The 19,199-nt window shown below is 37.4% G+C and overlaps 5 protein-coding genes across 8 annotated transcripts in view; 4 read left to right on the top strand and 1 right to left on the bottom strand.

The window, feature by feature from the left end:
* Positions 1–3,183, top strand: part of LOC105159413 (zinc finger CCCH domain-containing protein 55-like) — a 6,762-nt gene extending 3,579 nt beyond the window's left edge. For all 4 annotated transcript variants that reach the window (XM_011076471.2, XM_011076472.2, XM_020692558.1 and 1 more), the window contains 2 exons: positions 491–2,588; positions 2,975–3,183. In XM_011076471.2, coding sequence (XP_011074773.1) covers positions 491–2,588; positions 2,975–3,010 — 2,134 coding nt within the window. In that variant the 3' untranslated portion in view covers positions 3,011–3,183. The remainder of the gene's footprint in view (positions 1–490; positions 2,589–2,974) is intronic.
* LOC105159414 (serine carboxypeptidase-like 42) lies at positions 4,660–8,818 on the top strand. The gene is made up of 10 exons (XM_011076474.2): positions 4,660–5,498; positions 6,234–6,341; positions 6,483–6,575; positions 6,797–6,889; positions 7,049–7,134; positions 7,284–7,562; positions 7,647–7,780; positions 7,970–8,062; positions 8,153–8,270; positions 8,377–8,818. The coding sequence occupies exons 1-10, from the start codon at positions 5,243–5,245 to the stop codon at positions 8,542–8,544; spliced, it is 1,428 nt and encodes a 475-aa protein (XP_011074776.1). The 5' UTR covers positions 4,660–5,242; the 3' UTR covers positions 8,545–8,818.
* On the top strand, positions 9,229–9,717 carry LOC105159602. The gene has a single exon (XM_011076716.1). It carries the CDS (start codon positions 9,229–9,231, stop codon positions 9,715–9,717), a length of 489 nt encoding a protein of 162 aa, XP_011075018.1.
* Positions 10,566–13,950, top strand: LOC105159416 (maltose excess protein 1-like, chloroplastic). Its single transcript, XM_011076475.2, has 10 exons — positions 10,566–10,851; positions 11,504–11,879; positions 12,033–12,206; positions 12,297–12,587; positions 12,685–12,774; positions 12,863–12,964; positions 13,056–13,174; positions 13,252–13,314; positions 13,397–13,458; positions 13,552–13,950. Exons 2-10 carry the CDS (start codon positions 11,634–11,636, stop codon positions 13,632–13,634), a joined length of 1,230 nt encoding a protein of 409 aa, XP_011074777.1. The 5' UTR covers positions 10,566–10,851; positions 11,504–11,633; the 3' UTR covers positions 13,635–13,950.
* Positions 14,058–15,917, bottom strand: LOC105159417 (bidirectional sugar transporter SWEET1-like). Its single transcript, XM_011076476.2, has 6 exons — positions 15,557–15,917; positions 15,345–15,381; positions 15,169–15,264; positions 14,726–15,008; positions 14,495–14,614; positions 14,058–14,406 (listed from the first exon to the last, which is right to left on the bottom strand). Exons 1-6 carry the CDS (start codon positions 15,597–15,599, stop codon positions 14,245–14,247), a joined length of 741 nt encoding a protein of 246 aa, XP_011074778.1. The 5' UTR covers positions 15,600–15,917; the 3' UTR covers positions 14,058–14,244.

Consider the following 19,199-nt stretch of genomic DNA (forward strand, 5'->3'; position numbering starts at 1 on the left):
AATAATCTTCAATTGCCTATTTTTGGCATCATATAATAAGATTAAGAAATTGCTGGGTTGCTGCTTGCAAATATTTTCTTTATGCAGGATTTTAGAATACATCGTTATGCTCATTTTTCTTCTGTACGATTTTCCCAAATGTTACTCCCTCCATCCCAGTTTTATATCTAGTTATTGGACGCAAAGTTCTAGATGAGAGATGAAAAACTGTAAGAAAGCCTCCAGTATGCTTATACAAGTGCCCTTTATAGCAGTGATTGGGAGATAGTGATATCACATCATTACCTTTTTTTTTTTTTTTCGATAATTATGTCACATCATTACTTGTGACAAGGTATACGTGGGAAAAGAATTTTCATTTTTAGGAACTGGACTCTTATTTGTGACTTCTTATAAAGAAAATAGGAGTTATAAATATGGAAGAGGAGGTACTGTGCATCCTTTTGTTCATCACACACCCTGCACTTGTTTGATTCTTATCTCATTATAGGTACCTGGGAAGAGGTAGGAGCAGGAGTCGCAGCAGAAGCAGGACTAGGGGCAGGAGTCGCAGTAGGAGCTTGAGTAGGGGCAGGGGAAGGGAAAGGGGAAGGGGCAGTAGTAGGAGCAGGAGTAGAAGCAGAAGCAGAAGCAGAAGTGATGGCAGTGCAAGGGATCAGACAAGAAGTCCTACCCCAGTAAGAGATTATAGACATCAATCTTATGGATGGAGTGACAGGAAAAGCATACCTGATAAATCATCTCAAATCTGTAGAGATTTTACTGCAGGACGATGCAAGAGAGGCAGCCAATGCAGATTTTTTCATCCTAAAAATGTTAGTCATGGGGATGGAGCCCTTGAGGCGGATAAAACATCAGAAAGTTTGAGAAATAGGGCGGAGCGTGGCCATAACTCAAAACATTCTTACAGTAGAGGCCCTGGATCTGATTTGCAGGATGATGCTTCTGTCCCCTATCATGGAAAGAATGATCAATCCCAAAACAAGAGTAAAAGTGCAGTTCCTTGCAAGGACTTCATGCAAGGTACGTGTAGATGGGGAGACACTTGCAAATTTTCCCACCATTTTGCTTCTGATGAAACTTTTGGAAAAGGGACTAGGCTTGCATCCATTGGTAAGGACATTGAGCACCAACCTTACAGAAATGAGAAACCCCTTTGCAAGTATTTTGCAGCAGGGAAGTGTGATCGGCATAATTGCAGGTTCTCTCATGAGGATCCAATGTTTAAGGGCCTAGAAGGCAGGCAAGGTGAAGTCACTGACAACCATAGTTTACATGATAAGAGTAATGATTGGAGTGCATGGAGTGATGCAACTAGGATTTCAAACAATGTGAAGCCTGCTGGTGCAGGTGAAACATCTGTCACAAACAGTACTGGCAACACTAATAACAAAAGCTGGGGAATACCAGAATGGCCAGATAATTCTACGAGTCCTAATAAACGACCTTCTCCTCCTGAGGCAAGTGGTGGAGATGCAGGCATTGCTGAATCTATTGGTAAGGAAAATATGGCTAACAAAAAGGAACATCTCATATTGCATGGTCTGCAGTTGCAAAATCAGGATGGATATTCAGTTGTTGAAGGTCAAAATACACTGCAGGAAGATCGAAGTTTTTCTTTGAAAGCCTGGCAGCAGAATGTTACTCCAGCTTCACATATTCACCAGCAGGATGATGGAGTATCAGAAAATAATCAAGTGAGTTCATTTCAGGATGTTCTTAATGAGGTGAAGGACTCCAGAAATACCACTCATCCAATTCGTTTCTCTGGAAAAAACTCAAATCAAAATGTTGAAAATGTGTTTCCTGGGCATTCTTCAATTTCAAATGAAACTGATAGCGGGCAGAACATGCTCTGTTCTAACCCATCAAATGGATTTAGTGGTGACTTGAGTGGGCCTGGGAGTCTGAATTTTCAGTTTCAGATGCAGAACCATCAGAAAGCTGTTGAAATACCAGGGATGTTGGATACAAAGGTCTCACAAATTCTTCCCAATCTTTTAACCAGTCTGCACTCTGCTCAATTGACAAACTCCCAAGTCACTATTGCTGGTCAACAGGTTGCTCCAGTGACAAAACCTAGTGTGTTTATGGCTCAGAGATTTGTGAATGAGCAGTCCGAAAGAAATGATAACACAGAACTCTCCAATCCTAGGGGCACAACGCCTTCTTTTTCTGATAATTCTAAAGTGATTCATCCCAGAAGTCCAAAACAGAAGCAAGAGACAGTACTTGCAAGTTCAGATGTCAATGAAAGCGACAGAGCCATTGGTGACGAGAGCAAGGGAATCCAAGACAATAAGCATTCAGAAACTATGGATGGCCATGGGAAAGCTGAAGAGAGCAATGCAAATAAGGATGACAAGGCGATGCGTATATTTAAAAATTCTCTTATAGAGTTTGTAAAGGACATATTGAAGCCCACATGGAAGGAAGGTAAAATGAGTAGAGAAGTTCACAAAACTATTGTGAAAAAGGTGGTTGACAAAGTAACCGGGACAATTCAAGTCGATCACATCCCAAAGACACAGGAAAAAGTCGACCAGTATCTGTCATATTCCAAACCCAAAATTGCAAAACTTGTCCAGGTAATATTGTTATCTAGTCAGTTATTTATATATATGCACCCATTTTTGAAGAAGAAACTAGTCGATTGAAGCGTGTGTTTGGCACTTTGATGCTGTCTTCAAAACCTTCCGTTCCTCTCTAACCAACAATAGGAACAGAAGCAAAAGAAAAGAGGAAAAGGAAGTATGTTAAACACTCATATATGATCATTTAGCTGTCTGCGATTAAAACTAGAGTCTCTATTTCTTAGTGTTTCATTCAGAGTTCTGGTCACTTAAATCTTCTTTCATATTCATACACCCAAGCGATAATGTAGTATCTTTCAGCATTACACTAATCGCCTTTGTTTATTCACCCCACCCAGTATTCCTCCTGCTAAGACTAAAACTTCCATTCTTTCCTGCAGGCGTACGTGGGGCGTTGTCTGAAGACAGATTCTTGAATCGTGATTTTTAATCCTTCCCACATTTGTACAACTGATGCATGGAAGTGTTTTGATTATGTTTTGTACTCTGTGTAATCTTTAGCAGGTTTATGAAACTGCACATTCTTCCCCGAAACGTGGTCTGAAGTTATTTGATTTGAGCATAGCAGCAATCCTGCCCTGAATTTCCATGTTCCTCGCTTCACTTCTCTTGATCTTGTATGCATTTCGTTTTTCATTTGTTTCGAAATGCGCTCAAGTCCAACAGCCATACAAAGTCATGCGACTTGACTTAACTGGTCTATGACACTCTGTATCTTATGACTTGGTGAACATTATCATGTACAAAAATATCAACTTACATATTCTACAGATATAAGCCGGCCGGCCGGCCGTCCCGAGATAATTCTTCTTCACTTGTAATTTTGAGAAATAGTATATTTATACTATAGGATAAATTGCAATAATCTCTTTTAAAATTTGACATAATTACGAATAATCTTTCATTATTAGAAAAATAACAAATACTCTCCTCATTTTTGATGAAATTATGTAATCTTTAGATGAATGTATGAAATTGTCAAATTTGCCCTTACTGTATTTTTTTAAATTTAAAACTTATAAAAAATTGATAGGGATGGATGATTTTTTTTAAAAAAAATATAAAAAAAATTTTCTACTTAATTCATAAAAAATATTTTTTAAAAAAATAAATAAAATTATAATTTTTTAAACAACAAAGGTATTTATAATTATGTTAAATCAAGAAATATAATTGTAGTTTACTCTATATTATATTATAATCCAAAACGGATATGGGCTCAAGTAGTTCTATAAATATTCTATTTATTTTTTGGAGAAAGATAAAAGCTAACGTTGTTGTCGTTGTCCAGCGGAAAGAAAGAACTAAGAAGATACCTTTTTCCTTCTCTTTCTCTTGACTTTTTTGACTGCTCATTCATTCTCATTATTATTGGTTGAAGGGATTCTCAACAGACCTCCACTCAGCACATGCAACGCTCATCTAATCAAATTATTCAACATTCTAATATGGATATGTTTGGTCCAACCAAAACCCATCATATAATATATATAATATGTGTGATGTGGTTGGTCACTTTCTTTAAATATATTTATTATATAACAAATAAAATATACATATTATGTAATTGGATATTTTTTTTGAGATACGTTTATCATATAATTAATTCATTTCTAATCAAATATCCGATTTAGAATTCCCCTAATTTTATGACACTTGAGCTACAATTGTTGTAAATGGGATTTATGGCACAATTTTTTAGAAAATTTTAGTCTAAATCTGATCAGATTTAAATTAACTATATAACAAGTATTATTTATTATACAATTAAATACACGATTTCGGGAGAGAGAGCGGTCTATTACACATATAATGTGGTTAATTGAGTCAAACCTAACTTTAAAAAGAATTTTCCCAATTTCTTGTTAGGAATTACATTAGATTCTAAATTAATCTGATATGATTTGGATTTGTTATCAAGGCAATCTAATACAAAGACGATTCTTTTAAGGTAATTTCAAACTGTAGAAAAAGTTAATCATCACCAGATAACAAAAATGAGGAATTCTCACAAACAAGTCACATGTTTGCTTATTTTGACCAAAGGATCCATATGGGATTCCTAAGGAGATCTGCATTTTGAAGGAGAGAACTTTTAAACATTAGGAAGTGAAGATGAGTAGAGTAGACCCTTCTCAGCTCACTCAGTGTTTACACACACAACACACACTACTACTACTTACTGCTGCTTCCCAACGTCTCTCTCTGATCATTTACTCTCTTTCTACAACAAACTTTTGATATAAAAAGGATAAGGTAGAAAAAGCCATTAAAGCTGCCATTTCTTAGCTTAAAATAATGTCCTCAGCACAAGAAGTAGAAGCTGCAGCAGCATTCCCTACTTGCTCATACTTTACATAATAATTCAGTCAGTCACATAAACACACACACACACACCCTGCGTGTTTGTATTAGAAAAATGTCATTACTTTGAAGATCCTCAGGCCTAGGGGTATTCTTTTTTTGGTAAAGCAATCCCAGAATTCATGTGCTTTTTCCTAACAGAATTCTTTATTCACACCTACAGATCTTTTACGTTAGAACTTGCTTTTTCTCGCTTGTATCTATATATTAGTGTATATTAGTCTTTCTTCCTACACAGGGCAGCCCTTAAAGTTGGCATCTTTTCTGAAAAGGGCTGTTTCTTGATGAGTTTTTCTGAGATGGGATTGAGGTGGAATTACGCCGTGGCAGTGGTGGTGGTGGGTTTGGCGTTTGGAGGTGGTTATGGCTTCCCGGAGAAGGATCTGGTGGTGAGATTGCCTGGTCAACCGGTGGTAAAGTTTAGGCAGTTTGCAGGGTATGTGGATGTGGATGTGAAGAACGGAAGGAGTTTGTTTTACTACTTTGTGGAGGCTGTGGAAGACCCTGATCACAAGCCTCTCACTTTATGGCTTAATGGAGGTAAAATTTACCCCTCATCTTTTAGTTTAGTTAGTGTCTTGTCAGTAAACGAATGTAGACAAACTGGATTTTCAATGTAGATATATATATATATATATATATATATATTGATGTTAACAATTTTAGGGAGACAGGGAATTGGACTATTCTTTCAATGTCATTTTAGTGGATAGAATTGCTTATTCTATTCTGTTTGGATGCAAATATGAAAGTTGTTTTTTTTCTTGGCCTCCTGCTTCTGTTCACTTCTTCATATATGTTTGATAAAAATATTGTTTTTTACCCCTTTCTTTCAACATTTTCTTACTTCTGTTTGTTTCTTGAATGCACAGTTTGGTGCTTGTTTGAATAGGTCACTGATTTGATACTTGCAAGTTATGTCTTTGTTTTCTAGCTTTTCCTGGGAATGGAAAGCATTGTCTGAATTTGGACAAGAAATCTTGGGATGTTTACTAAGTTTTTGTACTAATTCACACGATTTTGAACCACAGATTGAAAAAAGAAAGCACTAAAGCCTAAAGGTTTAGTTTCTGTCAGTGATAAAAAATACTGAAAGAAATGCTCATTCCGTGGAAATAGCAATGATTTTCTAAGTTCTGTGCTTAAATAAGTAAATAGGTGCCTGTTGAGATGTCACTCTGATCATATAATTTATTTGTGTTGTGCAGCAGATATTAGGTGAAATACTTCTTGAGATACTTATAGAGCATTCCTGTTTATCTTGTGTATATTCAGGCCCAGGTTGCTCATCAATTGGAGGAGGTGCATTCACCGAATTAGGTCCTTTCTTTCCCAAAGGTGACGGGCGAGGCCTCCGAATAAATTCAAAATCTTGGAATAAAGGTAGATTTGTCGAATATCATCTTTTTCCGTCTCAAAATATGTCCAAACAATAGTAGTTTATATATTTTACTTTTGGAGAAGTTTACTGTGTTTTCCCTAAGTAATCTCTGTTTGCTTACACCTCTTTCTTCATCTTTGTAGCATCAAATCTTCTGTTTGTTGAATCCCCATCTGGTGTAGGATGGTCCTATTCAAACACAAGCTCAGACTACACCTGTGGCGATGCATCCACAGGTAATGAAGCTATTCCAACTTCTGAATATGAAACTGTATCTTAATGTGGTTAGTAATGAGAAATGGCAGCAAATTTATGATATGAATTATTGGGTTGAGCATCGATCGTCTGAATTTGAAACTGTATCGTTGACCTTAGAACTAGACTTTTTCTTTGGGCTTCTTCACCAAGTATAAAGTAAGTTAAGGCAATTCAAGTCTGATTTCTTATTTTATGGCAGCAATCGATATGCATATATTCATGATGGAATGGTACAAGAAATTTCCAACTTTCAGAACCAGAGACCTGTTCCTGACTGGAGAAAGTTATGCAGGTAAGGGAATTTAGGTTGAGATTACCTGTAAACATATAAAAATCTGTGTAGACAAGGAAAAGGAAAAAGAAAGAAGAATCTTGTAAATTTCTTCCTCTACTCTCCCTTTGAGCATCTGATCTCTTGACTAATGATAATTGATTTGTGTTTTCTACATAGGGCACTACATTCCACAGTTAGCTGTTGCTCTTTTGGACCACAATGAACATTCTACAGATCTCAAGTTCAAGATTAAAGGAGTTGCAGTAAGTAAAATACGCATCCAAGCTGAGCATCTGAACGTTTTATATACTGTCTGGTTGTGTTTTTAATTCTGCAAGGTAATCTGTCACATTTTGCACTGAATCATTGCGGTTGCAATTTCTTGGCCTTATAAATGGTGTTATCTGGTCAGATCGGCAACCCACTTCTGAGACTTGACCGTGATGTCCCAGCAACATACGAGTTCTTCTGGTCGCATGGGATGATCTCTGATGAAAATTTTCTTGCCATTATGAACGATTGTGATTTTGATGATTATGCATTTGCTAGTCCACACAATGTGTCTCAATCCTGTAACGATGCCATATCTCAGGCAAATGAGATCGTTGGTGATTACATAAACAACTATGATGTGATTCTTGATGTATGCTATCCATCAATAGTCGAGCAAGAGCTGCGACTCAGAAAGATGGTATTGTTATCCTGTACTTGGTCAATCTTTTTATTCACGTGGGTGAAAACTATAATGGATGAATGTTGCACTTTTGCATTGCAGGCTACGAAGATCAGCGTTGGCATAGATGTGTGCATGAGCTATGAGAGGCGGTTTTACTTCAACCTTCCTGAGGTTCAGAAGGCTCTCCATGCAAATAGGACAAATCTACCATATCGCTGGACTATGTGCAGCAGGCAAGTCCTTAACTTCCTTGGGAGATAATGAGAGAAATTATACTGGGTCGAAGCTGTTTCTTCAATTTTTGTCAGGATAGTATAGATTTAAGAACGCAGGAGAAAAGAATCCGTTATATATGCTCAAACGACACGAATTTTCTGTAAATATGAACTGACTGATTATGGTTCCACAAATTCTATGTGCAGTGTCCTAAATTATAGTGAGACAGATGGAAACATCGACATGCTTCCATTGCTCAAAAGAATTGTCCAAAATCACATTCCAGTTTGGATTTTCAGGTGAATTATTCTGTTAAAAGTACGGCAAAACTGCTTCCCCTTCTACTACCATCACAAAAGTGACACTAACTTTAAATTCTGCAATTTCAGTGGGGATCAAGATTCAGTTGTACCATTACTTGGTTCCCGGACACTTGTACGGGAACTAGCCCACGATCTGAACTTCAAGATTACAGTCCCATATGGAGCTTGGTTCCATAAAGGACAGGTACTCATTTGATATAGTTCTTAACATGGGCTATACTATTAACAGATATCCATTTACACCTCAACCATGATATAGTATTAAGTTTCTGTTATTTGTGGAGTAACAGGTGGGAGGTTGGGCAACTGAGTATGGGAACTTGTTAACTTTTGCAACGGTTAGAGGTGCTGCTCATATGGTACCCTATGCACAGCCGTCAAGGGCTCTGCATTTGTTCAGTTCATTTGTACGTGGCCGGAGATTGCCAAACACAACTCATCCTCCCATTTATGACTGATCACCCAAACTCAGAGACCTTTTCATGTCTGCTCTCAACTGATTCATAGTTTCTCGAACTTAAGTCAGCCGAAGGCAACACATTTTCTGTTTCTTTAGCTGTAATCACATTTAAACAAGCATTATATTGATCGTGGATTCGACTTACAAATGCATGTTTCAATTGACAGAACATTCTATGTAATGTCTTCGTTCAGGAGCAAACTGTTGGACTGATAACCTACTCAGTGACATGAATGCAGGAGCAAGAACACATAAAAAGTTTTACCTAGAAATCCAGAGTCAATAAATTTGCTTCTGTTTCTTGCGATTTTTTTTGGAAATATTACAGGCCTTAATGTATTAAAGAAGTATGGAATACTTCTGAAGTAGTAAATATTAGCAGATTGGATATGCTGTAATAATGCAAGAAGAGAAAAAACTTCAACTTGCCACTAGAAAAGCAGGAGAAAGATTCTAGATGATGAAGTTTAATTACAGTATCATTTGAATAGAAATTTCAAAACAGAATATTTGTGTAAGAAGCACCTAATACTGAGTTCACCCAATGAACAAGGCAATAAAGGAGTGTTTTCTACTGCAATCAACACAAGAGACAAACCTTAACATGGGAGTCAAGTTTCTCAATTCTTGCAAGAATACTACTAAGCAACATGAATCATGATAGAATATAAGGAGCCCGAAAATGGTTCTTCATCAACATTCAAAACAATCTCAAACTGATAATCAGATTCTTAGAGACTCCAAAATGTCTGACCCCATTAGTTCACCATCATCTACTGACAATGGCCCGACTGTCGTTATAGTCGTGTTTATATCGCTCGGTTGTATTTTCTTCTTCGGCGTCTGCTTGTTTGCTTTCTGGTTCTTGATCAAGAGGTGGAAAAAGAAGTCGGTGCAAGAAACAGATATCATACGTGCCGATGAACATCTCAAGGTGAAGGAGGATATTGTAAAGGGCCCTTTTGGACCACAGGCTGTGATCCTATCCATAGAAGAAGATAAGCATTTTGAAGAAGAGACCACCAAGAAGGAGAAGCAGGTGGAAGAAAAACTCATGCATGCAAAAACTGGAGAAATCACTGCAACTGATGATGTTGAGGGTGGAGAATCCTCCTCAAATCCTGGTCTTAACCATGCTTATCATCATCATCATGCAGAGTACAAGTCCTGAAAGCATGAATGCTTCCAACTTGTAAATGGATTATTGAAAAGAATTTGCTGCAAATAATTAAAAAAAATGTGACCATGAAATAAAGAACATTGGAGTTGTTATAATTATGTACCAACTCTGAGGAATTAACCATTATCTTTCTAACAGTTATCATTTGTCTAATGTTCTCAATTTCTTTTGAATATAATAATATAAAAATAAATTAAAAAAGCCACGTTTACAATTATTGTATGGTGTTCATTGATTCCATAATATTGAGAATAGGGTTTATATACCATGAAAAATTAGCAATGAGATTTTGTTCGAACGGTAAGATTTACACCTCACAACCAAAAAGGCTGTGAGTTCATGATCATAGGCACATGGGTATATAATCTATTTCTACAGTACCTAGTTTCTTATTTATTATGTTTTCTTTAAATATATTAGTTAAATTTGAAACTATCAATGTCTGAATTAGTTTTTAAGTTTGAATTTAATGGATCTAACCTTATAAAAAAATATACCATGTAAAATTAAATTGACCCCCATAGACCTAAAAGAATGAAATCTATAAAAGTGCCAAAATGCAGTTAAGAATAAATAAAGTCAGAAAAAGTCTTATCTAAATTAAGTTTATTCAACAAGTATATTATTGATTATTTTTTTAAATTATACATTATTTATAATTAAATATATTGTACTTGTATAATTAATTCATATCCGATCAAAAAATTTAATTTGTGATTGGATTTTTCCCAAAGTCAAAAGAAAAGTCCCATAAATATCTTGAATCTCACTCTCTCTATATTAAGTTTGTTACTTCCTCCAAAAAATAAAAATAAATAAATAACGTGAATCCCCAGGAGATATTTTCCCAGTGTAATGGAAAAAGTACAAACTACCTTTTGCATAGGTAGACCGTTTGTTCCCTCCCAAATTAATACGGTACACAGCCCACATGCCATCTCCCATCACCATCGGATCCTATTTACAATATCTAGAAAGAAAACTCAATCACCCCACTTCACACACACACACACACGCACGCACACAACTGTGCTAATTGTATGAATTCAAGAATTCGGGGCGTCGGTATTTACATATGTCAACAGTGTGCAGTGCTCGTTCATTCTCTTGTTGCTTTGTATATTGGTGAGTTGCTCTTTTGATTTGTGATTGTTTCATGGTCGATTTATTCGCCTGCTTGTTCAAATGCCCACAAGAACTGTTGTAATTCTTGAAAATTTGATTGAGTGTTTTGGGTGCTTTTGTTGCCTTTTGGTTAGTATTATAATACAGACATTGTGAAGATGGGTTCTTGATTATTGGGGTGATTGATTTTTAAAAGTTGATATATGGACGAGGCTATGACTAGCTTCAAACATCCATTTCTACAGTTTGGCAAGAACTTGTGAAGAAAGTGTTATTACCATAATGTGCTTTTTCTATTGATTGGTGTTGAGGTTGTTTAGTTTGTCCCTAAAGTTAATCCTCTTTGCTATATTTTCATTTTTGGCTTTTGTTGTTTTAGATGATGATGCTCATACACTTGCGCTAGATATGATGTTCAAGAGGACCATATTCACAATATTTGAGAGTTCATATGCACTTCTTGGAGTCATAATTGAACATGTTTTCTGTGAAATTCACTTGGCGTCAAGATGCAGCATTTTCCCTTATATTTCAAGAACCATCAGAGCTTGTGTATCCTGGACTATGTAACATTTCAGAAGTCACTATATATGGAAATACCATTTTCTCATACAGGAATAATGTTCTTAATTTTCTTCTGATCTGTGAATAGGTAATAGCCTACATGTGCTGGCACACCCTCTTTCAGCCACCACAAGTGTAAGGTGATTAGGTCTTATGGTTATCAAGTCTTGAACACCACCGTTAGTGTATTGTGATTTCTTCAGTTTGTGAGTTGATCAATGGCAAGTACATTAGTGCTTTCGAATAAGTTACCGTTGCACAGATTCCAACCTTCAAGTAGACTTTCTTCCAATTCTGATCCACGAAATTTAGAATCAGTCTCCTGTTTTGGAACACACCTTCGACATGGCATCAGCAATAAACTTCACCTGAAGGAGGTGGTCTTCTCTGGCCAGTCAGTCTGTTCTTATAGGCTCACAGCAATTTCTTCTTTTAGATCAGAAGACGGACATCCTATTAGTCAGGTACTTGATATCCAAATTTAAACTCAATATGGTGTAATAGATTCCTTCGTTCTTTAACTTCTATACTATGACATCCAGATTAATTCTCCTCTAAAGGATTCGACACTTCTCTTCCTGTTTATGTCACTGACTAATAAGTAAAATACAATGAAGGAACCAGTGCAACCGGAAAAAAACAAGAGCTATGAGCAATGGAATTCAATGACAGCAAAGTTTGCAGGAGCTGCAAATCTACCATTTCTGTTATTGCAACTGCCTCAGATTGTACTCAACACTCAGAATCTTCTGGCTGGGAATAAATATGCACTTCTGGCAGTTCCTTGGCTGGTACTGAAATATTTGTTCCTTATGGCTTTAAGATTCGGATCAGTTGAAATAGTTTCTAAGTGGTGTTATAGTTATCCCTTGTATATATAGGGTATGCTTACTGGATTGCTTGGGAATCTTTCTCTTGTCTCATACTTCATTAAAAAGATGGAGACCGAAGCAGTGGTGGTGCAGACATTAGGAGTGATATCCACGTATGTGGTGATATTGCAGCTGGCAATGGGTGAAGCTATGCCTCTCCCTCATTTTATTGTCACTTCGATAGTGGTCGCTTCTGGTCTCATTTTGAATTTTATGAAGTATTTCAATTTGCTCAACCCAAAAATCTGGCACTTTTGGGAAGACTTTATTACAATAGCTGGTCTTGCCACACTCCCACAAGTAAAAATCTGTTTGATTGAGAGAAAATACATCAATTATCTGGTAACATACTATTAAGTCTAATCCTCTTGATGGTCTCTGTCAATGGTTTGTGCAGGTCATGTGGTCAACTTTCATCCCCTATGTCCCAAATACTGTTTTGCCTGGGGTCATCGCCTTTGTTACTGCAGTGTTTGCTGTTCTTATGGTTAGTATGGCATTACCAGATGCTAGATTTGTGACAGATATTGATCGAAAATTGAAAATATTCTGATTATGCATTTTAATTTTTCCAGGGTCGCATGGGCAAGTTGTCTGAGAAAGGCGTCAAATTTCTTGGGTTGGTATCCGGGTGGACGGCCACTCTTCTTTTCATGTGGATGGCTGTTGCACAAATGGTTATCTTCCTTCTTCTTTTTAGATCTATTAGTCTTCTTGGTGGTGGTCAAAAGTTTCTTTTAAATCACGACAAATTTTCTTTCTTTTCAGTGGACAAATCTTATGAATCCAGACAACATCAAAGGATTATCAGCTGTCTCAATGTTGCTGGCTATGATTGGCAATGGACTTATGATCCCACGTGCACTATTCATTCGGGATTTTATGTGGTATATTAGTTAACTCTTCTTTGCAATTCTTCAAACTGAGTGTGACAAAGCAAGAGTTAACTATAATCTACGTGCAGGTTCACTGGTTCGTGTTGGGGATCCCTCTTCTATGGATGGGGGAACCTTATATGCATGTATTGGTAATATTTCTGTAACGGCACATGTAGCCTTATAATTGCAACAATCTTTCTGTGGTTAACTTATAATCTGCTGCTGCTTCAGCTTCAAGAGCATCAGCAGGGAGTTCTTCTTGGCTTCAACCCTCGGCTTTCTTGCCTGGATAGGTTTGTTGAATAAGTTTCCATCAATGCATTCCTCTACTCATCTCACACATTCAACTATGCAAGAACTTTAACTAAGTACTATTGTTGCCTCAGGGCTGACATTATGGAAAGACACACAAGCTCATGGGCTCAGTTCACCCTTCACTTCTTTGAAGCAGCTGGTTTTCGGACCTTGATCATTAGTTCTGTTAACGGTCACGAAACCTCCATCATGACGTTCAATGATGACATCTCAACGGACCTGCACACATAATACTCAACAGTTTTCTCCACTCCAACGAGATGCCCGCACGACCGAGCTTTTGGAAAATTCAGCCTTATGAATGTGCTGACTTGTTGCAAATTACTGTTGATTGTTTGGAAATTCAATTTCATTTGAAGGAAATTCTTGATTCATTCAGATGCTGAAGAAGTTCTAATCAGCCCAGTTTGAATGGAAATAGGGCCTGATTTATGGTCCTGTTATCATCAAGTTGGGCGTTTGAGAATGAACTTGGGCCTCAGATTTTCAGTGCAAGGACTTGGTGGCCCAGTCAAGTCAATATGGGCCCATTATGCATTTAGACCATAAAAATGTCCCAGAAACAAAGATCATATACTGTTTGAACATTATTAATAGACATATTCATTTGCTTCTATAGAAAAATACATACTAATAAAAACTGGAAACGTAAGTTAGAAACAGATACAGTTACAATTTACACCAAAAAAAGAAAAAAGGGAAGAGAAATTAAATAAAATAAAAGTAGGTTTTCTTGCATAAGAGGCGAGACTTCAGAAATTCAATTATGAACAATTAGGTTGCTTCTCAAGCTGATAAGGATTGTTCAGTCCCATTTCCAGGGATCCATCCATGGTTGGTTTCTTGGCTTCACCTTCATTTTTGTAGTAAATGGTGTATAAAATTAGCTGCATTGTTCCTAGTACAGTCCCAAATCCATTAGGCACCTGCAAGATTGTAAGAAATCTCTCAAGTAATTTCATGCAGAATACAACGCAGATCAAGTTTGATCGAATTTGAGCAGCTACAACTTACAATTAGAAAAATGTCCTTCCCGATTAATCCATATACCAACCAACAACAACCACAGAGGAACACAAACAATGATAATAAGAAGGGCATGTACTCAACGCTCTTGGTCTTGATCACCACCCTCTGCACATAAACGCAACAATTTCATAAAATGAAGTGTCGAATTCACAAAAATTGCATGAAAAGTTGTTTATAAGTTAATTAACTGGTAATCTATGTAAGAAAGGATCTTACCATGACTGATAAAGGAGAAGCATACATTATGATGGAGAATATTGTGGAAGCAAAACCACAAACCAACTTTCTTTGCTTCTCTTTGTGTAAGGCAAAAAGAGAAACTAAGACAACAGCTGAGAATAGTGTAAGAATGCAGACAAGAAGACCAAGAATCTTGGCCTTCTCCTTCTTAGGTGCAAATATGAGGAAAATCAGTACATAAATTGACTCAATCAATGCACCAACTCCATTTATAGCAGACACTAAATAGTTGTTTGTTGTGATAAAAGGCAGACCATACCTGCATGCATTCATATCATTAGTTCATAACAATCAAACCAAGAATGTTACTACCAAACTAAGAAATAAAAAGAACCCTGAAATTTTTTGAGTATAATTTTGATGTTAACAAGATTCGAAATAGTCTTGAGGCTTTGGATTTTCAAGAAAGATATAATTACCAGGCGGCGAGCAAGCAATTGAGCAATGTCATGACATAAGGTATGCCGGAGAATTGTTCAGTAGATCTCTTCGCAATGATCCTCTTAAACGTAACGCTGTAATTCGAAAGATGTTTAGCATTATCATGAGAATATATTCAAAATTAGCTAGCTATTAAAAAATTGTTAATGCTTACGTTGGAGATAGGAACAGAAACAAACCAGTAGCATTTCCTGGTGTAAAACAGAAACAAACAATACATCCCTTGATTAGCTGATGATCCATATACATGATAGTAAACAATACCACATGAAAGGAAAATGCATGTAAGGAATGATCAAGAACATTAATTATACATATACATATATATATGGCACATAATTGTGAACACGATCGACGTATTAATACCAATAATCCCAAACGTCAAATGCAAGGCGTCTCCGTTACCCATTTTCCAAGTAGTGACAGACAGAAAGAAAGGATGTAGAACTAATACTATTTTCAAGAAAATGGAAATGTTCTGATGAAGAAGAAGCAAGGGAAGGGTGGAGTGGAGGGTGATTTATATAGGGAAAAGGAAACAGAAGAAACCAAGTTTGCTTTTGCAGTAAATGTAGCAGATACGTCCTTATCTGCATATTATGGGGTAATGCAAACTCTGTCTTCTTCTCACCAAATGCAGTTGCTTCTGTCACTAACTTTTCTCTCTCTAAACATATACTGTGTATTGTGTGAGTGAGTGTGCCTGTGCATGCTGAGACATTTGTGCGAATGTATTTATGTCTAAAGGTAGTTTGAAGTTACTGAGTAATGTTTGAGTTCTGGAGAAGTTATAATGGTTCTGATCCATACTTGAAAACCATACATTGATTTTCCAGCAATTAATTGCTGTTTGGTTTTTGGCGATTTCGGTAGTAATCCTTGCTTGTAGAGCTTTTGTTGCACCGCCCAACATTCTTTTAGCGTTTTTACCGCTGTACTAATTAATGCATTAATCCCCGCCCACAACAGTTCGAATTATTACAGAGGAGGTGATCAAATTCATCCTAAAATAGCAAATGTTAGGCAAAATGTTCTTTTTATTTAAATATTTCGATTAGGAAATATTTTTTCCCCCTATACCATTTTTCTTTGGTCAAATTACAAAGAAAAAGGAAGAACTTCTCATAATTTCAAGTACATCAAGGCAATTCTATGATAATATCATGTATTGGTTTCAAATGTATATAAACTACGTAAAGCTCTATAGACCTCCCCTCTTTGTGGGTGGCGGTGTCTTTTGCAAGGAATCTGTGCACACTTTCTCTGACTTGGATAGAGCTGCACCCTGGTATTCTTTTCGTTCCTTGATCTTGACTGGCTACCTGGAAGTTCAACAAATCTTGTCATTGTCCAGCTGACGAACTTAGGTTTGAATCAATTTCAGATAACTGGAATTGTTAGGTTCTTGATCCAAGATCTTTCTGATCAAGGACTCCAACAAGTTCCTTTTTCATGGATCTTACATGCGGATATTAAAATGGCCCAAACGATAGCGTTAGGTTCTAAATGCATAGTTTCTGTGAACCTGATGGCTTCCTCTATTTTTCCTGGTCGACCAAGAATATCAACCATGCAGTTGTAGTGATCCGTGGTTTAATGCCAAAGTCATGAACCATTTCGTTAAATACCCTTTCCCCTTCTTCCACCAGGCCCCATGAGCACAGGTTGAGAGAACTTCGATAAAGATAACATCTTCTGGTTTTAGTCCTTCGGAACGCATGGTATTAAAGAGGTTTACGGCTTCTGCGCACTGCCATTAGCAGCCAACATTGAGGTCCAAGTGATTATACATCTTGTCAACATCTTCTTGAAGATAATTTCCGCATTTTGAAGATCTCCACATTTTGCAAACATATCTATCAAAGCGTTGCCCAGTGGAATTGACAACTCAAACTGGTTCTTCATAATGTATGACTCTATCCATTTCCCATGCTCAAGTGAATTCAAGTGCGTGCAGGCAGAGAGAACGCTGATCAAAGTAGTATGATCAGGTTTACATTTTCCATCAACTAGCATATGATGAAACACAGAAAGAGCTTCATCGAACATGTGGCTGTTCACACTGCCGGCAATCATTGCATCCATAAGACAACATTTTTTATTGGCATCTGACTGAATATCCTCCTTGCTGATTCAATATCACCGCGCATCGCATAACCCGAAACCATCATGGTCCAAGAAACCACACTCCTCCGCGGCATCTCACCAGAAATAGCCTTGGTGCTTTTCAAGTCGCCCAACTTAATATACCCTGATATCATGGCATTCCATAAAACGCTGTTCCTCTCCGGCATCCGCTGAACCACCTTATTAGCCAATTCCATATTCTTTTTCCTTTCACAAGCCCGGAAACAACGGAATTCCAGGTCGCCAAGTTCCTTTCTGGCATGGACTCAAACAACCTAATTGCGGAATTTATCTCCCCACCGCTCATGTATGTCCTGATCATCGTGTCCCACCAAACAACATCTCTCTCGGGAATTTCCTCAAACAGCTTCCTGACGACGTCCAAATTCTCCCCACATTTAGCATAGAAATCCAGAAAGATGTTCATAACAAACATACTAGGCCCAAACCAAATCTTCAAAACATTAGCATGCACCATTTCGCCGCATTCAAATTTACGAAAGGACTCAAAACAACTAAGCAAAAATGTGAAAGTGAAACTGTTCGCCGAAACGTCCGCCTCGCGCATTCTGTTGTAAACAAAGGTTGCAATTTTATGGGACTTCCCAATTGAGCACTTGATCAAAGTATTGTAACAAATGAGATTGGGGTCTAGTAAAACTTGTAAAACTTTGTTTGCATAGTCGAGAGAAATGAAATCTGAGGGTAGTGATATGAGTTTGGTTGCTAAAAAGTTGCTATCTTTTAAGCCATTGATGAGTATTTCAAGATGCCTCTGTTTCAATTATTTGATTGTTTTGCATTTCTGCAAGATAAGGGCCACTCCTTCTCCATTGATTCATGGGGTATGACAGAAAACCCTAAAAAACAGCTCAATGGGTTTACTTGAGCATGCAGAAGAATAAACCACAAAGAGGAAAGAGGGAAAATTATAGAAAAGTTCAAACACTGTCAAGAAGAACCAAAAATACATCGGCAAATTGGTCTTACTCCATAAAAGACTGCATTTCTCAGAAAAAACCCAAAGCTGCAATTTTGATATACACTCGCAACCGGAGAGTGGAAGCATTGTAATCGGTGCGGTCCCGTTAGTAGTCAATGCCTATGCTTCCCTTTCCTTGCTCAGGTTCGGGAAGGTGTTGCATTCGAAAATTGTGAAGTCGGGAGTAGAATGTGACGTGATGGTGGGAACAGCATCAGTTGATATGTACGGTAAATGTCAGGATATAGTAAGTTCGCGCAAGGTGTTTGATCATATGCCTGAAAGGAATGCTGTTACCTGGGATGCCATGGAGGTTTTGTAGATGAGGGTTTAGAAACATTGTCTAAGATGGAGAAATATGGACTGACAGCCAACATAAAACACTATGGTTGTCTTGTTGATTTGATGGGGGGGGCAAGTAAATTGCAAGATGCTTTCAACTTAGTAAAGAGGATGCCCATGGCACCAAATGACAGACTCCTAGGGGCTTTGCGTTGGGCATGCCGAATTCACTCCGACACAACTATGGCAGAGAATGTGCTGGAATTGGTCAGTAAGCTGAATTCTTATCGCGTTTTCCACGATGATACACATTATTTGCTACTATCAAACATATATGCAGCTTCTGAAAGATGGGAGATGGCTAAAGGAAAGCGAGTTGTCTTGTCAGCTAAAGGATCTAAGAAAACACCTTATCAAACATATATGCAGCTTCTGAAAGATGGGAGATGGCTAAAGGAATGCGAGTTGTCTTTTCAGCTAAAGGATCTAAGAAAATACCTGGACGCAATGCACTTATGTTTTAAGGCATTTAAAATTCTTGCCAGCAGAGAAAGTCGAAGCTTGTCCCTTTCTGTTGTGAGGGTGTAAAAGCAGCTATGTCAAAGGAAGAGTGTCAAC

This window comes from Sesamum indicum, linkage group LG3, assembly GCF_000512975.1.
Source record: "Sesamum indicum cultivar Zhongzhi No. 13 linkage group LG3, S_indicum_v1.0, whole genome shotgun sequence".
NCBI lineage: Eukaryota > Viridiplantae > Streptophyta > Magnoliopsida > Lamiales > Pedaliaceae > Sesamum > Sesamum indicum.